Source organism: Chaetura pelagica, unplaced genomic scaffold (assembly GCF_000747805.2).
Source record: "Chaetura pelagica isolate M959 unplaced genomic scaffold, ChaPel_1.0 scaffold69, whole genome shotgun sequence".
NCBI lineage: Eukaryota > Metazoa > Chordata > Aves > Apodiformes > Apodidae > Chaetura > Chaetura pelagica.
In genome coordinates this window covers 12,944,763-12,962,270 of record NW_009970724.1, presented here as the reverse complement: position 1 = coordinate 12,962,270, position 17,508 = coordinate 12,944,763, and the positions used below count along the sequence as shown (strand labels likewise).

At 40.5% G+C, this 17,508-nt stretch overlaps 1 protein-coding gene across 1 annotated transcript in view; it reads left to right on the top strand.

Moving 5' to 3' along the window:
* VAV3 (vav 3 guanine nucleotide exchange factor) overlaps positions 1-17,508 on the top strand; it is a 194,038-nt gene that overhangs the window by 5,629 nt on the left and 170,901 nt on the right. Inside the window, exons 2-4 of the mRNA XM_010006784.1 lie at positions 14,463-14,586; positions 14,934-15,044; positions 15,567-15,697. Coding sequence (XP_010005086.1) covers positions 14,463-14,586; positions 14,934-15,044; positions 15,567-15,697 — 366 coding nt within the window. The remainder of the gene's footprint in view (positions 1-14,462; positions 14,587-14,933; positions 15,045-15,566; positions 15,698-17,508) is intronic.

Here is a 17,508-nt window from a genome sequence, read left to right as displayed (position 1 = left end):
AAAGAGTGACTAGCTTGAAACCAATGCTGTTAGTACCAGTTTGGGTAAGGAAGACCTTATTTTTTACATAATCTATATTTTCAGTCACACAACATGACAGTTCAACTTGTCTTTCTTAGTACGAAAGGCAAATATAAAACTGCACACATGTGCTATTAATGATGTAGCTTACAGTAACTTAGAATTTCAGAACAGGAGATTTACTCTTAACTGCATTGCTTTTTAGTGACTGGGCTATGGATCACAACACGTATTAACCTTCTGCACACCCAGCATACTCATGCTAGTGGTACACATGGAACTTCAGATAGTTCTGTGCATAGTGGTCTTGCAGGAGCAAAAGCTTTGCATGGTAGATCTCAATAAAACAGTAATTAATGTTTCTGCAACAGATCTGAAATAATGTCAGTAGAAAGTTCTGAATAATGCCTGGCAGCAGAATTATTTGGATTGCAATTCCACCTTGCTTCTATCTGAGAAATTAAAATGTGAAAAGAAACATTTAATAGTGCTCAGTAGCTTAATTGAGTATGAACTATTTTTGAAGCTAGACGGCAAGCCATAGGTACTGGTGATCAATGCAGTACTTCTGTTGAAAAAATCCCCTCTGCAGTTCACTGGAATGACATCACTTCTTGTATTGTTATAGCAGCCCTTAAGCTGTACTGCACCAGAGTTGAAAAAAAAAAGCCACGATGCAAGGAAAAGGAATTGTCTCTAACAGTTTCTCTAAAAACCTGTGTCTCAGACTTAGTTTATTTTCATCTCCAGATTCAAGTGAGCCACCTGAATTTACTCTGAAAGTTAGTATGTGAACAGGAGCTCTGAATTTAATTACAGGTTATAATTCAAGGTTGGCTGGTTATTTGCTTAGTCTTTTTTCTTCTTTAATGTCAAGATTGCAGAAAATTATGTACTTCTGGTTCACATAGAAGCTGCCTTCAGGTTTAAATCAAATGTACAGGGTTTGAAAACTATCAGCTGAAACCTCCCTGATGCATCTGTCAATTTGTGGGATTAAAACTTTTATAAAAACAATTTTTTCTAGCCTGCGGAAAATATTTCAAATGTTGCCAGTGTGCCACCTCTTTGAGCATCATCTTTCCAGCCTGCTTTCTGGGTGAGCATCATCACAAAGTCCCTGTGCATCAGTTCGCTTTCTGTCCAAGTCCATGTTATCACCAGGAATTAGGGAGTTACAGGTATGTTCACCAACATAGCTCCTGCTACATTTGGGCCATGGAATTCCTGTGACTTAGCCAGACATCTATTACACTGCTCCATGTGCTTGTGGTATCTTGACATGTCTATTAGAGCTAAATTATCTAGACACTGAACATTTTCAGTAATTGTTTTATGTGAACTCTTTATCTGATGGTGGGTGTCTGGAGAGGGATTTACAAGAAACACATGAGTGATGGTGCTATCTACCTTCTTGAAAATTATTTTAACTATGAAGGTGAAGCAGAAGGGATTTCAAGAGGTGCTTCCTTTGGTTGTGCTTGCCACATGCCTCCCCTCGGTGATATAAAATATGTATATTTAAGTAGTTATGTTTTTATATCTTGACACTGTAGATTACATTCAGACATAAAGACACTACACATTTTATGATGTTTTTGCTTGGTGAAGAAAACTAAAATGTCACTAAATGATAATGCCACAAACATAATAAGATTTTGAACTCTTATGCTGCTTCCTATCTATCCCAAGCCATTAAGTTTTCCAGTGGTCTTTACAGGAAAGGGCAAAGTCAAATTCTGTTATGCTGACAAGCAGGCTAACATTTTGGTGGATAGAGAAGTTAGGTAACTCTCCCAAAGTCACAAGAGAAGTCAGTGACCACCAGGAATAGAAGCCACACATGCTGACTGTCAAGTCTGCATGAGCCACAAGACAATCCTTCCTCCTGTGCACGGAGAAGCATTGGCACAAAAGGGAAGTACTTTTTGTGGTCTTGGAGAGGCTGCTCTGGTGATTCTGATATTATCAGCTGAAGGACACAAGATACTGTATTTTTACATAGAGGGCTGGATGCAAGGTTCTTGCTGTAATTATTTTGTGATTTTGGCTCCTCTCAAACTGGATTCCTCTTCTGAAATCTGGTCATGTATTCCTCAGGAGGAAGGAAGAAGGCCAAAGATGAATCTATCATTTTTTGAGAGAAGGTAATCGTTGAAGGGACTGGTGAGTGAAAAAAAAATACACAAAACAAAACCAAAAGCAAAATACCAAAAAAAGACATCCCCACATACCATGCCTATCCATCCTGATCTGTGAAACCCATTGGTCTGTGTCATGCCATGTGCTTTTGAGCCAACCACATGGGCAAAGATGAACCTTATAAGACTGGTAAGAAAAAACATTCCTTAGTTCTTGATTTTAAATCTTGTGCTGGCATAAACAATGGAAAGTAACACCTTTCAGTTATTGTTTTATTAGCAAGTCTTAAAAACACTAATTTTTCCCATATTTAACACCACTTCCCAATTTTCAACAGTCATTTATGAAGCTATCTTGTTAACCCCTCACTCTGCCTTCTATTTGCACTGATTGTAATTCCAGCAGTAACCAACAGTGTAAGTAATAATACCATGTAAGCAAGACTGGAGAACTAGCCATTAATGCTTAACAGCAGTTGTTTGAGAGAGCCAGCTGCCTACTTGCCTGGGTAATACTGGGTGGATGCCGCTGGACTACCTGGGATGGGGAGGAAAAAGGCAGATAACTCAGCCCCTCCTTCCTCACAAGATGGAATGGGTGCTGCTCTGCAGGGTGCTGATTGTGGAGAAACAGTTTTTTCTTCATCTGATAATTTATTCAGAAATGGGGGATGAATTGTAGAAGCTTCATAGTGGCAGTGGCAGGGCACAGCCATATGGTAGCTTTTATCAATATTAAAATTGCCTAGTCTGTATTTCTGTTCATAATGGAAAGACAACAGTAAAATAGCTTTCTCTAGAAGTCATTGTTTATCTAAAGAAGAGTTTTGGGAGATGGAGGTTAATGACCATTTGATAGTATATTGAAAAATAGTGTGATTTTGCAATTATTCCATATTGTCATCTTGCAATAAGATGGCGATGATAAAAAGTGGCATTTAGTCATCCTTCAGATACCATGAGCATGCTTTTCTTGTATATACAACAGAAGGCAAAACCATAAAAAACTTAAAATCACTATGTAACATTAATATTACAATACTGACCAAAGGCCTTAGCTAGGTTGGAGGTCCCATAGCTTTAGGTCTTTAGGTGTTGTGCAAAAGGTAAGTAACTATTTGTTAAGCCTCAAAGCTTTAAAAAGCCTACAAATACTGACAGGCTTAATTTAGACAAGGCTTTGTGTGAGTGCAGAGGGAGTTCTTGCTCAGCTGTGACTTAGAGTAGTCATCTTGAAATTGTGAAGGAAGCAAAAGGTAATTTGAAGAAGCTGAAAGAGAAAATGCATTTGTGGAATAAAAAGCTGATGAGTATGAAAAAGTGCTGAGGACAACTTGTCTTGGTGGAAATTTAGCTTATGTAGCAACCAGTAAGAGCCAAATGTCTGTCATGCTCTGGTTGGCACTGTGACTTCTGCTGTGGGTGTCCAAGAAGTCTTCTTTGAAACAACCAGAGCACTTAAGTACATAACTTCCCTGAGCTCTGCTGTGGCTTTGTTGCAATGAGAGAAAAGAGACTCTCCTAAGTACTTACGCTCCGATTTTTTGAGTGTTAGATCCTTGAGTCTTACTGAAATTTATTATTGGGCCGAAGTAATTTCTCAGTTCTGCCACTTCAGCTTTTTACTACCAAGTTTTCTGCATTAAAAAAACCCTGTGCCTTCCTGCAGCATCAAATTGGATTGATATTCACATACATTCCCTTCTGGTGGCTCTTCTGTTAATTTTGTTCTGATTAGCTGTGAAGGATTGAGCAGATATTCTTGAAATAGGTTGTTCCTAAGGGCCACTCCAATGTTTATCCTCTTACAGTATGGCACAGCTGGGAATGGCAATTTACTCCTGTAACAGGTTGACCAAGGATCAGCTGCAGTATTAAAAGATTAGTATCCAGTTAATTTCCAGTGAGCTGCTCTGTAATAAACTCGGCATGTTGATGTGGATTTTCAATGTTTCAATATCGTTCTCACTTTCAAAACAGTTTATTTGAAGTCTAGCTAAAAAAAACCACCCAAACTAACCCCTAAATTCTATTTATACTATTGTATTAAGAAACACTTTTAAAACACCTTACATTTTGTATAATGATATATCTTTTGACACCTTGATAATAACGCTAACAAAGCAAACAAGCCACTCTTTAACTAAAAGGTTGCAGTGCTGTCAACCAGAACAAATGAGAAATATGTGGACTCAGTAATAAAAATATCAACCAGTTGATTTGCTTTCAAGTATTATTATAATGATTCAGTCTACTTATTAATGAACTCTGTACCCACACAATTGAATACAGCTGTTGTAACAATATTTCTATTTATCTAGTGACCCTGCTGTAAACAGCTATCACTATAGCATCACAGATCCACTCATGTCTCATTTTCCAAGCACTTAAATGCTACACAATTAAACTGATTTCTTATGAACCCAAGGCTGTGTTCTGTGCAAGTACAGAGTTAGCAATACTCAGAAAACATTAGGAAAGCTGCGTGTAATTTAAGTGCAATGTCTCAAGGAATCTGGGAGAAAATTATTTTGGGTGAGGGTTTCCTGACTAAACTTTCAGTACTGTTTCTGGCAGATTTTTCATCCTGTGTCCTTCACAATATCACATAGACCCAATGCAGCACAGTAATTAGGTCAAGGTAGGCCACTGTTAATGGGACAACAGTAGCACTGCAATTCTTAGCCTTTAACTCACTAGGTAAATCAGCACCCTCACTCCTTGCAGCCCTCTCTGTTCTTCAGTTACAGAGACAAGGACTTGCACAGGGATCAGCCATCAAACAACAAACTTTCTGGATAGGAATGGGTAGGCAGGAGATTCGGCAGTTGGTGGTGGAAACTCTTTGTACAGTGTCTTGAATTCTGTTGGATCTCTTTCTGCTGCCTTGGATACAGCAGCACTTTGACATTGCTTTGGATTGTAGCCATGGTGGATTCTGCAATTCTGTTCTTCTGAGAAAAGATGGTGCTTTCTGATCCTTTCTAGTCAGGTGTTCAGTGTTACCTTTTACATGTAAAATCAGTTATGCAAGAAAATTGAAAAATGCCTTTGCCCTCAGAGTGAGATTATATTTCTTTAGAGCGTGAGCAACACAAATAGGAATTGTGGTGTTTGCCTTTTGGCCTTGGGAGCTGATATAATGTCAGCAAGAGTTATGAGATGCTTGCTTTGACTTTGTGTCTACAGCATCTTTGTGCCCAGTACGCTGTAAAGTGAATGGTTACAGTCCTTCTATGGATACTGCAGCAGCTCTTTTTGAACTGCAAAAAGTTGTGCCAAATCTGTTTAAAATAATTTAAGGTAGTCTGGATTTGCTCACTTGTGCTGTGCTTGAACAACAGATGAAGCTGAGCATGTTCCTTTCCTGCGGAATCGAGATGTGTTAGTAACTTGGCAGGTTTTGATGCACTAGATACTGTGCTCAGAAAACCCTGCTTTTTCATCCTTTGCACAACAGCGTCTCAGGTGTTTGAATGATAAGTGTTACTATTTGTAACCTTGTGCATTTCCTTGCTTTTCTACGGGTTGTTGACAAAATCTGTTGCTGAAGTGTTGTTTTCCTTATTTGTGTCGCTGGCTCATGAGTGCTTTAGTTGCTTGGTTCAGGTTTGTTAATGCCCTGCTTTGCATCTAAAATGTCTTGGCAAAGAGCATGAAATGTTTTTCCTCTTCCCTGAAGGCTCTGTGGAAGCTTCTGGATTGGCTAAGGCTGCCCTTCACCATATGTTTGAAAAATAAAAAGCAATTACCCCTGTTGTCAGACAGCGGGTGAGTAACGTGCATCCTTGCCTCCAAGGAGGCTCTCAGCCCCCTGGTTCTTCTCGTGTGTGGAAGTCGGGCTCACAACACCACAAAATAAAATCCGGGCTGATGCCATTGACCTATGATTGGCTTTGGAGGTTGCAAAAGCAGGAAATGTGATGGACTAAGGGCTAAAGTCAATAAAAGGCTGTGTTTTGCCTTTGCTAGTCTTGGCTTGTGATAAAAGTAACTGTGGATGATGTATTTGATTGGTAGGAGTCACACGCAGTGGAAAGTACATTAGCATTTCAGATTTATAGGACTTCTAGTCCCACACTGTGTCAAACAATAGCCAATGATTTCAGCAGCAAAAATAAAACCCATGTAAAAAATGATTAAGCAACAATGTGTCCAGGGGGCAAGGTATTTTGAGTAAGTAGTTGGCCTTTGTCCTTGCTTAAATGTTTTTAACCTTTCCAGTGGTATTAGTGGATTGTAGGTATATTTATAAGTCAAACAGAAATCTTGAGCTAATGCTAGAGCTTATTAAGGAAGATGCTGAAAAAGATCTTAATGGATGTATTTTTAACATGAAAAATATATTATTTTTTCATTTTATTTTAGCAGGGAAAAAATACATTTTGTTGAGATAAATAGATCAGTCTAAAGTCAGTGTCAAGCTACTTAAAAGTTAACTTCAAATTGTTACTGTTTAGTCATGTTATAATTATCTGAAAACAGAGCTTGATAATCACAAGGGTGTTAAAATGTCAAGCATCCTCAACAGTAGCCATTACTCTGGGCCTTACACTGAAGTGTGAAATTTGGCCTTTCATGTTTCCTGTGTTGAGATGAGGTTGTTGGAGATACTGTATTTAAATTTTACTGTAACTTAATGTACCTTGTTATTAATTACATCTTGCTACCCTTCTGCAGCAGTGTATAAGGCTTTATAATGGAACATCAGACTCCAAGCACAGGGCAGGGATCCCCCGAGGGTGGCTTAGCACATTGTAAAGCAGAAAAAGAGATTTCTTGTGCTGGTGACAAATCTGCATCTCTGCGAATTGCTTTGTGCTTCTCAGCTTTGTAATTTGGAAGTGAGTCCTATGTCTGCCAACAGCCATACAGAGTAGCAGGGTTTAAGGAATTTATATACCACATCAAAGAAAGAGTTCTGCAAATATTTGTAGGTAACTGGAATCCTTCTCTCTCCTCAGCTTTTTCTACTTCTATGTTTCTCTGTCCCACAAGGCTTATTCTAATCTTCATTTTGCACAATGATTTTGAGAGATGATAAAAGCTTAAAATTTTGGCCAGGATTGGAACAGTTGTATAGGCTAAAATAGATGCCTATAGAGTGTTGTTTTCTTTCCCTCCTAAAATTATGGTGTGTTTATCCACTCTGCCTCCACTAAAGTAATTATAGGAAAAGAACCAAAGTTTGCCAGCTCAGGCTGAGGAGTTAATGAAGAGAGCTGAGAAAATATTGTCTTGTGGTTCTGAAGCTACAATACTGAGGATCATACAGATACGAAGATAGAGGTACATGTTGTTATATGCGTGAATTGCAAATTATTTTCAAGTACCAACCAGAGACTTTATTGCAAATGAAATTGGGGGATTTATGGTCTTTTAGTATAAGCAACAAATGATTTAGGTCCACAGGTGTAAGCTGCTGATGGCTCTTAGGAGCTGCACCTGGCTTCCTCAGCAGAGTTATGTGGACAGCTGCTCTGAGGAAGCATCTTCCAAAGTTATTTTAGTTGCTGTCTCAACTTTCCAGGCTGTGTCTTTGCTATCTATCTTTGCTAGAATTATATTAGTAGCACAAGGCAGAGGTGTGTCCTGTTCCTGTGCAGCTGGCCCTCACAAACTTCAGGCTGGCCACCTGTGTCATACCTTCCTTTGTATCAGCAAAGCTACCTGAAAGCAAACCCAGCCTTCTCATAAAGATGGACCATAACTGTCCAGATTTCTCACAGACATTTCATAGAAGTTAAAGGGCACCAGGCAAGTGTGTTGCAAAACTGTAGTATGTACTGCGTGCAGGCTGTGCTTGATTCTTGCTTGTCTGAGCCTACGTGCCAACATTCTCACAGGAGCAGAGTAAGTTGTACACCATAATGCTTTGCACATTAGTGGAAATGGCTAATCCAGGTGCAAAGCGACAGCTTTCAGAATGTGGTCTTGACTTATTAATAAAACTGTGGTTTTGCTAGGTCTGTAATGGCACAGCTGTTTATTTTCTCTTGTGTTCCAGTGGACTGCTAGACATAAATTTACTTCAGTCTTTTAATCTCCTTAATTTTTCACTGGCTAGCATGCATCTCAGGACTGAATCCTGGGCTCTCCTTTGATACAGCTAATGAAATTTGCCTCTCCTATCTGCATCATTAGCCTGTTGTTAGTTAAGAATACTTAGTATTTTACACAGTCACTTGCATCTTCTAAACACTTAACAGTTATTAACTAATTAATCCTCACAACATGCCTGTGAGTTGGAAGGTAAATAAATATCAACATTCCCCTTTTAGCAAAGAGGGAATCAAATAGGAAGATTAAGTGATTTGCATGGACTTAGTGGCAGAGCTGGCAAGAGACCTCCTGTGCTTTATCGCTGGTGCTGATCCTTCCAGCCCCACTAGCTCAGTGTGAATTAAAGCCTTTGCAATTATCCTGCGTAGCCTTTCTGGTTACTTTGGTACATTTTCAGATACAAAGTTTGTCACAATTGTGGTTGTTATTATGATACTGAGTGTGGCTGCTGCCCAGCGATGCAGAACTTCCCATGTTCCATCACACAAAACACAGGGAATACTAGCAGGGAGGCCTCACCTCCCTTATTCTTCCCTCAGTAAATCTATGCCATGTCTATTCTTAGAATAGCACTGTTCAGAAGAAAAATCCTGAGCCTTCTCACCAGGCCTGATTAAAATATATGTAATACCTGGCCATTGCTTTTCAGAACAAGATGAATAATTTATACTGTTATTTCACTCAATGCTGAATCAAAGCTGAAGCATCTGAAGAGAGTAAGTCTTGCTGTAGAGGCAATTCTGTCATGTTTACAGTCTTCAAGGAATGTTTGTGAAACTATGGGAGTTCTGTCAGATATGCTTAAATATGCTGAATACTTTAAAATGCTGTAAATTATTTTAAGCAACATAAATTATTTTCCTATTAACCAAGGCCCTCTACTTTCCTTGATGCTTCCGTGTTCTGCAAGATCACATCTGAAATAACTCCAGAAGGCTCTGGGCAAGTTTTTTCATTGACAAAGCCTACAAACAAAAATGTGATCTAAATAATACAATTTATTTATGTTAGCGAGCGTAAAGAATGCCATTCTTAATAGATATGTAGTTCAAAGAGCAGCCTTGTCAGCCTTGTCTTCTGGAGGAACCATTTGCATCCTTTTAGCAGAAGAAGAGCTGCGATCATCACCATACAGATGATGGCAGCTCATTGTCACCCAGGCACAGTGCGCTGGAGATAAAGATGGAGTGTGATCCCCTTTGCTGGCAGTGGATCTAACATGGGCACAGTGAATGAGGAAATGTGGCCCAGTGCACCTCTGTACCTGTCTCTGTGACAGCATTTGATCTCTTTTTTCCCTCTACTCTGAGGATTAGTCACATTTTAAGGGCTCCTTTACAGCTGAGAAAACGAATACCTTCATTCTTCTGAGCTTTTAAACCTTAAGGCAGAGATATTTGTGTCTTTTATTCTCAGTGGCCTTGCTGTTCCACTGGTCTGCAGCATATGTGCATGTGTAGTGTATGATGTAGGAAGACACCAATCCAAGATGAAGGGTTCTTATGTCCTACTGTAGTGCATCTTGGTTACCACAGCCTGCCTTTATCCCAATTGCTCCTGCTTCTTCTTTTGACATTTGAGAGGAATGGGCTAGAATGGAGCTCAAGGTTTTGTTGAGATATTGTCCCTTATTTAGCTCTTGTTAATTGTCTGTTAGAGGTGCAGTGATCTGCCAGAAAACAGGTTACAGAGAGGGAAGCATAAGTGATTTTATCTTGAATTTAGCAAAAGCTTTGAGACAGAGATACAAAACAGAGTTAGAAACTTGGAACATGTTTTAGTGTTTTCTAAACAGAACATTCAATTTCAAAACCACTGAAAAGTCAATCACCCCAAATGTTATTAAGCAAAATAATAATTTTGTTTTGAAAGTGATTACTTTGTTGTGAAAACCCAACATATATGGTGTTTTTTACAAAATCCAAAATTTAACATAGTTGCTTTAATTAAAACTGGCATTTTGTATTTTTTTTCCATGTTCTTATGACAATAAGGATACTTTGCATTGTGTAAGGCTGCTTTGGATATTTGCATTAATCCAAAATTTTTGTAGTTCAGCTAAATAGCCAAGAGACCTATGGCTTGTACATCTTGGCTTTCGGCCCTGTTCCAAGTGCATTTATCATGTGTTTAGGTGGCATTATTCCCATCTTTTCCACTTCATGATTGTATTGCTGATGAGCATTTTTCTCAGAGCAGTAAAATACTCACCTCTTGCTTATGCCAAATTGTTTCAATATGCTGACTGGCAAGCAACCTTCTCCTGCTTGTGTAGTTGGAGCTCAGAGATACCTGCCTAGAGCCAGGTGGGTGGGAGAAGAGCTACAGTTTTCCTTCATGCTGCTCACAGGTGGACTGGGACACGCAGTGTATTTAACTTCCTATGTAGGATGAGGTGTCTGCCATCTTCTCTAAGGGGATGTGCTCACACACAGAGTCCTCACAGAAACACTCAAGAGTTAGCAAAGCCTAGGAAGGTCACATGGACATGGTACCTGTGTTCCTCCATACAACCCAGAGGAGTTTGAGAGGTCTCACTGCTTAAACCACAGAGTGCATTTTAAAATTGTGCTTCAGATCACCATTCCCATGACTCCCACTGGCATCCTGAGAGCCAGTGAAATAGTTTGTGCTGCCAGAGGCAAAAAGACAGGGTGTAAGGAAAGCACAATGGCTTTTTTACAAAATATTTGCCTGATTTCACACCCATCTAACATCAGAAAATAAATTTCTAATTCAAATACATATTAAATATTCTATACTTAAAAATCCCCCCTGTTCCGTTAAGCCAGTGTCAAATCTCAGTGGAAGCAGGCTTTGTGTTGCTTTTTAAGAGTCCACACAGCTGCACTTCTAAATTACACCATTTTTCATGTGAGTAGGTGCTGTCAGCAGGATACTCAGAAATTGTGGGCTGAGCAGATTGCTTTATTTTCAGCTTAATAAAACTCTTGCTATAACTAATAAATTGGTTTTTGTGGATTTTTAGTGGAGCAAAGTGATCCCACTTATCTTTCTTAGCAAGCTGTTCCTTTGCCTTAGCAAAGGAGGACAAGTATTTGGCAGGGGCAACTACAGAGCTGCCAAGGGCTCCAGGTCAGAGCTGGAGCTGAGGAGCTGTGGACTGTTGCAGCAGTGCCTGAGGCAAGACAAAAATTTTGATTTGAAAGATTTTTCAAACATAGGCTTTTTCATGTGCAGAATTCTAGGTAAAAGAAGAAGGGTGAGAGGGAAGTGAGCCTTCCTAGGTGGCATGGCTGTGGTGTTCAGGTATCTCTCGGCTTTCTGGGACAAAGACTCTCTTTTTCTTGTGTGTTTTTCAATCTCACATGAAGGTAAAGTCCTCCTTTGGCTGTCTCAGCACCAGTTCATGGGTAATATGTAATGACAGTAAATTTAGCAAGTGTGCAGTCTGTCATCAGCCTGACACAGGGAGTCTTGCATCCTATTTGCCATAGGTGTTACAAAACTGTACTTAAAATGGCAATTGGAAAACAAAGAGTTTCCAAAATGGTTTTTCACTTTTTCTGCTCTGATCCCTGACTACCTCTGGGAAAGGGGAATGTGTAAAGATGCCCTCTATGTATTTTATCTTTGTTTCCCAGCCGTAGCACCTGGAAGTGTGAGCACAGTGAGTGCTGCCTGATTGTTTTCCTCACATGAGCAATGCTTGGGGCCATGGTAATCTTTCTTTCATTCTGTCCAAAAATCAACTGCTCTCCTTTTGCAGGCACATGCTCTTTGGCCAATTACTCACAACCGGTCACCCAGCTTTCCCCAGTTACTGGTATGTTTTGAACAAACACAGATGAGGGGAAGTATGAGACACCATATTAAAATGCTTCCTGCCCAGGCCCTCAAAGAAAGGTCCCTGTACAAATGCTTGACATGCACATCATATTCGACCTTTGATCATCTGTCATTTTGTTGTAAGAAGCATGCCATCATTTGCCACCGTTTAAAATAGACCCAAAGGAAGTCAAGGCTTAATCTTAACCTCAAACACATTGAGCCCTGTATTTCCTACCCAGCTATACACCGTGCTATCTGGTTTCCTACACTTCAGGCCTGCTAAGATTAGTTCCTCCCAACCAGCTGCTAAGAAGGAAGGGAAACTGTGTTCACAGTGGATAAAACATTCGCTGTCCACAGCTCTTTCAGCTCCTCACCAGCCTTTGCATCCGGGTCCTTTAAATAGTAGACAAAAATACAATTTTGCGGTTTCTCAGTTTAAAAAAATTAAAAAAATATTGAATTATGTTCCTTCTTTCTCTTTGTCCTGTGGGTTCATGCCATGCTTTCTTGGGCTTCTCTCTAGGGAGAGCATTCTTACTTGCATGCATGGGATAATAATTTATCAGTTATGAATATCACGTGGTTAAACCATTGCTAAATTCAACATTTGAGTGTTATGCATCAATTAATATTACATAAAACTGAGTACACTCACTCATGTCTCTGATCTTATAAAGGGAATGAATTAATAGGAATATATAAAAGAAGCTGCATAAAATAGCAGTGAAAATGGATGTATTTTCCCTTTTTATTAGAATAATTCCTTGTCCATTTACTTCAGACAAACAGATTTTTATCATGGGGGAGCTGGTTGATTTCTTTCTTTGGAGGTAGTGTCTTGAGCCCTGCTATGAAAGCCACAGACCTCTTTTAATAAAGTGTCTTATGGGGACCTTAAATATTAACTCAATTGCTTTTCCCCCTTAACTATTAGTAGAATCATGATAATTTTGGTGTAACTGTGCCCACTGGATTACTGCACCATGTCTGGCAGCCACATGCCATAACACAAGGGTGGTTCAGCATCCATGAGCTGGAGCTGGCTGTCTAGGGAGGATTCAGCAAGTGTGTACCCTTGCTGGACAGGGATGTATTTTCCCAGTGACAGAAAGGAATTTTGATTTTGGATGATTTACAAAGCAAAAGTCTTACCAGCATTACATTTCCACGAAACCTACAGGACTGGGAAAATTCACTCTTTGTGCTGTCTGATTCTACTGAACATTGGTTTAATACTCCCTTTCCATTGTGTTCACAGATCTCCAGCATTTCAAATCATAGAAGGAAAAAATCCTCTGAAGGAACTGATTTATAACACCATTACATGAGGCAGAAGAGGTTGAAACACCATTGCAAGAGGCAGAAGGGCCTTGAGGACCTTTTTCAGTGTTTGTAGGGAGGTGCTGTTTTCCTTTCCAGAGTTGCATATAGTTTTATCTGAGTTGTTCTGATGTTTACATAACATTATATCCTTTCACTCCTTCTCAGTCCTTGCTTTTGAATGGCAGCACTTACAGTTTTTAAAATTTGGTATCAGGATCCACTTCTCTTAGCACCATGGTGAATAAAAACATGTTTACATCAAATAATCCAGTTGAACCCAGAAAACAATAGGCTTCTGTAGAATACTGATTTACAATAAGAAAAGAAATGATAACTTCATTAACCTTCAAACAGGATGGGAAACATCCTGCATTTTTATTACATGGATATATCTTATTGCTCCCCACTGTTCCACCATGTAAGTCTTTTCTCATTTTAAAATGGGATGATTTTTAAATTTCAACTTTCACATTTCCAATTAGAGGCAGATTTGACCTGGTGTCTTCACATGTTAAAATGAAGCAATTAATATGTGCAGGAAAAGCAAAATATGAAGTTAGGACAGAACATTGTCCTACATATAAGGGCAGAAAATGCACAGGATAGGGATGTAAAGCAAATGCTTAACAAAAAATTGTCTCAAACATGTAATTGAATTCATGTAATCTGGCCATGGAGACAGTATTACTGTATTAGTCTGCTCAGAGATGGCTGAAAATGTAAGAAAAATACCTACATGCTAATGGCTCCAGAAACCACTCTAACACATCTCTGTCCAGTCAGGACTGGTTAATACAAAATTCAAAGCTGAAAGTCCTTCTGAGCCAAAAGAGATTTCTGTGACAAGGAAGATATTCTCACTGGTTTATTGCAAAGTACAGTAATACTCAGTCTAGTTAAGGATGGCCAAACATTCGAGATAAAGGAGCTTCAATATATGTTTGTTCCAGGCCCATCTGTGTTAGTAGCAGCATCTCAGTGATGCTCCCCTGTTACTGTAGACTCGGAGAACGGTTTATTATCCTTGTGTAATTCTAAAGGTACCTTACCGTAGGTCTGCAATAACACCTTTGTTTTTTATCAGTAATCTTAGCACTTTATTTGTATTTCACTTAATAGGTTCAGGAGCAGGCGGCTCCATTCTCCAGAAAAACTGATCTGCAGGAAAGCCCAAATCCATCCATTTGTCTGTCATGTGTTGAGCAAATAGTGCTGACACCAGGAAATGTGCAGCACTTGACACGTGTGTTCTGTAGGTGTGTGGCTGCAGCCACCAGGCATCGCGCGCAGCCAGCGCCTTGGGGTGCTGGCACCATCCTGACACATAGTCCTAGGGAACTGGAAAGAGGATAAACCACTATAAAAAGCATATAATCACTTCTTAATGTGCATAAATATATACATTAGTGAAAACTTAAAAATATTACTATCACAGGCTTGCGTGTTGTTTAAGCAACTTTTTTAGATGTAAATAAGTTTTAAGCTATTTTAAGATAGCAGTGTTTCTTAGAATCATAGTACATACTTTGAAGGTACCTGAGCAGGTTGACTGGCAAGTCGTTCTTCCAACTGCTATTTCCTCTGTAACAGGAGACCAGCACGGTGTCCTCTGCCCTCAGACGAAGGGGCAGTTTGGCAAACTGGAGCAGAAGGAGACTCCTGGACGTGGGCAGGAGTTAGGTGACCTGCTGGAGAGATGGAGTGAGGTGAGAGCAAAGGAGGGAAGGGGCTGGTGATTCATGGCCATCTAAGGAGACAGATTGATGGCAGACCAAGTTGTGAAGGGAGATGCTAGGAACAGTCACTTAACATGGCAAGTTTAGCCTTACTTAGCTTGTGTGGCTGCATAGCCAGGATGTGCAGACTCTGCTGTCAGAACCAGGCTGTTGGCACAAGTGGCTGCTCAGGTCCCCCTGCCATGAAAATGCAGGTAGAGGCTGCAAGTCTTCAGCTCAGCATGTCCTACAGCCATTCATGGGGCAGAACAGCCTAGTCAGTAGCAAAGCTCCCAATCTGGTTCTGAGGGGAGGCAAGCACACAGTGGCTGGTATAAGCATGGCTCTGGCTGAAAGGACACATTTCCAAAACAAAGTTTGAGAAAAATCCATATATAAATCAGTTCCTTCAGGAGTTTTAGGAGAATGCTGAATATTTGGTTTACTGAGACATCACCTCCTGTCTCTGCTCTTCTGCTCACAGCTCAGCTGTTACTCCTCTTTCCAGGTCCTTCAGCCATTCTCCACATTGTTTCACTATATGAGGAGAAGAAAATCTCGCATCAAGATGCCTTAACCGTCATCCTGCTGTCTACATCCTCCTTGGAAACCTGCCCTGATTGTCAAACACAGTTTCAGGTAGGCTGGAATGAGCCAGGGCCTCTGCCTTGCTGAGCATTCTTCCAGTTTTGCCACTTCCTGCAGCACTGGTATTTTGGTTGGTGTTTGCACCCTGCAGCCAGATCACCACCATGGATGGCATGAGGATTCACCTGCAGGACTCTGGCACTCAAGGAGGTTCTCACAGAGACCACAGAGTGATCTTCAGAGCTGGAAAAGGCATGGCAAAATATTTTTGGGACCTCTGTAGAGAGTGATGTGAAACACTTATGTGAGTACAGCATTTAGCTACCCTTTAGGGAAAAACCATGAGTGAGATCTGATGGCAGGGTGATATCCTGACATCACACTGATGAGCTACTGTGCACATTGCACGACATCCGTGCAGAGCCTTGAGCAATGGATGACTAAGTATCATCTGATTCTGTTATTAAAAAGTAGGTGAATGTGTGCATTTCACTAAGGAAGGAAATTATGAAATTGGGGTGGCATACTTGGAAAGAACTCCATTTCAAAACCCTTTTTTCCTTTTCAAGGCAAAGGAGTCACTGCTAACAACTTTGGGTGGGGTTTGAGAAAGACAAAATTATAGGAAAGCAACCCTTTGCTCTTAAGTATTTTGGAGTTAGGATAGTGAGATAGTGACAGAAATTTCATTGTGCACGTTTCCAGTGTAGAGCTACGGAGCGGGCAGATGATTTCCTGCTGCCTTTAACAAGGATTGTGTAACTTCTTGAACTCAGACGCATGCCTTGTTCTGCTCTGAATTTAGAAATCAAGCATTGCTCCCAGCAATGACTTTTTAAAAAATTGATTTTCTTAATGTAAATCATCTTCTAAGGTGACCTAGGGTAAGGCAAATCAATACAGGACTGCTGGAAGCAACTCTCGCTCTCAGCAGAAATGCCAATGCCGGAGCTAAGCAGCCCTGGCCAAGCCCAGCCTGTGGCAGCCTGGTCTGCACACAGCCCCAGCTCATCCTGGCCCTGGGGAGTTGCTGGCCCTTAGCCCCTTCAAGTAGGTAACATGGAGGCTGATTTGACCCCATGGATGTCCTTCATTTGTACCAAAGTATCAGGCTCTCAGGGAGATGCTGCAGATCATCTCACCAGGTTGTTTTGTGAGATGGGATCCCTCGGACCCCTGAGCAGGACTAATGGTCTTCGATTAGTCTGTAGCACCACGAAATCCAGGGGATTGCAGGCTGAGCAGTCTGGTTCAGATGGTGTATTGAGCACCATGAATGGCCATCACTCATCAAAGCTTATTGCTCTCTGTTATTTTAAATAAGTGCAGGCAAAAGAGGAGCTTTTGTTGCTTTAATGCAATTGTGATCATATATGCAGGCTAAACTTCATTATGGTTTGAAATATTCCTGTGAAAAACACAGGAAATAACAGAAATGCAAAATAAACTCAAGAAACTTGAGATAGCCCATGCATCACTGTAATTTCCATTATTTCCTGGGTTTGACTAGCTCAGAAATACTGCAGGAAGTGCTTTTTCTTGTGGTATTTTTTGCTTCCTCTCCCAGAAGAGTGGAAATGTTACACAACGGCATGTGAAAATGAGAGAGGGACCCACACTGTCGGTGGGCTGGGTCATGGGAGCACTGGATTTCTGCTTTCCTTGGCTGTTGCCAGCTCAGCAGTCAAGGGGCAAGGGCTGGCATAGCAGCACTCCAGCTCTTCAACAGCCAGGAAAGCCTTAGTCCCTTTTGGGAAGGTTGACCAGGGCTCTGGGAAGGTGGGCTAGGAGCAGGGACAGGAGCACTGGTTGTCACTGGCATCACTTCTCTCTCCTTGTTACTTGATGCCTGCAGAGGCATC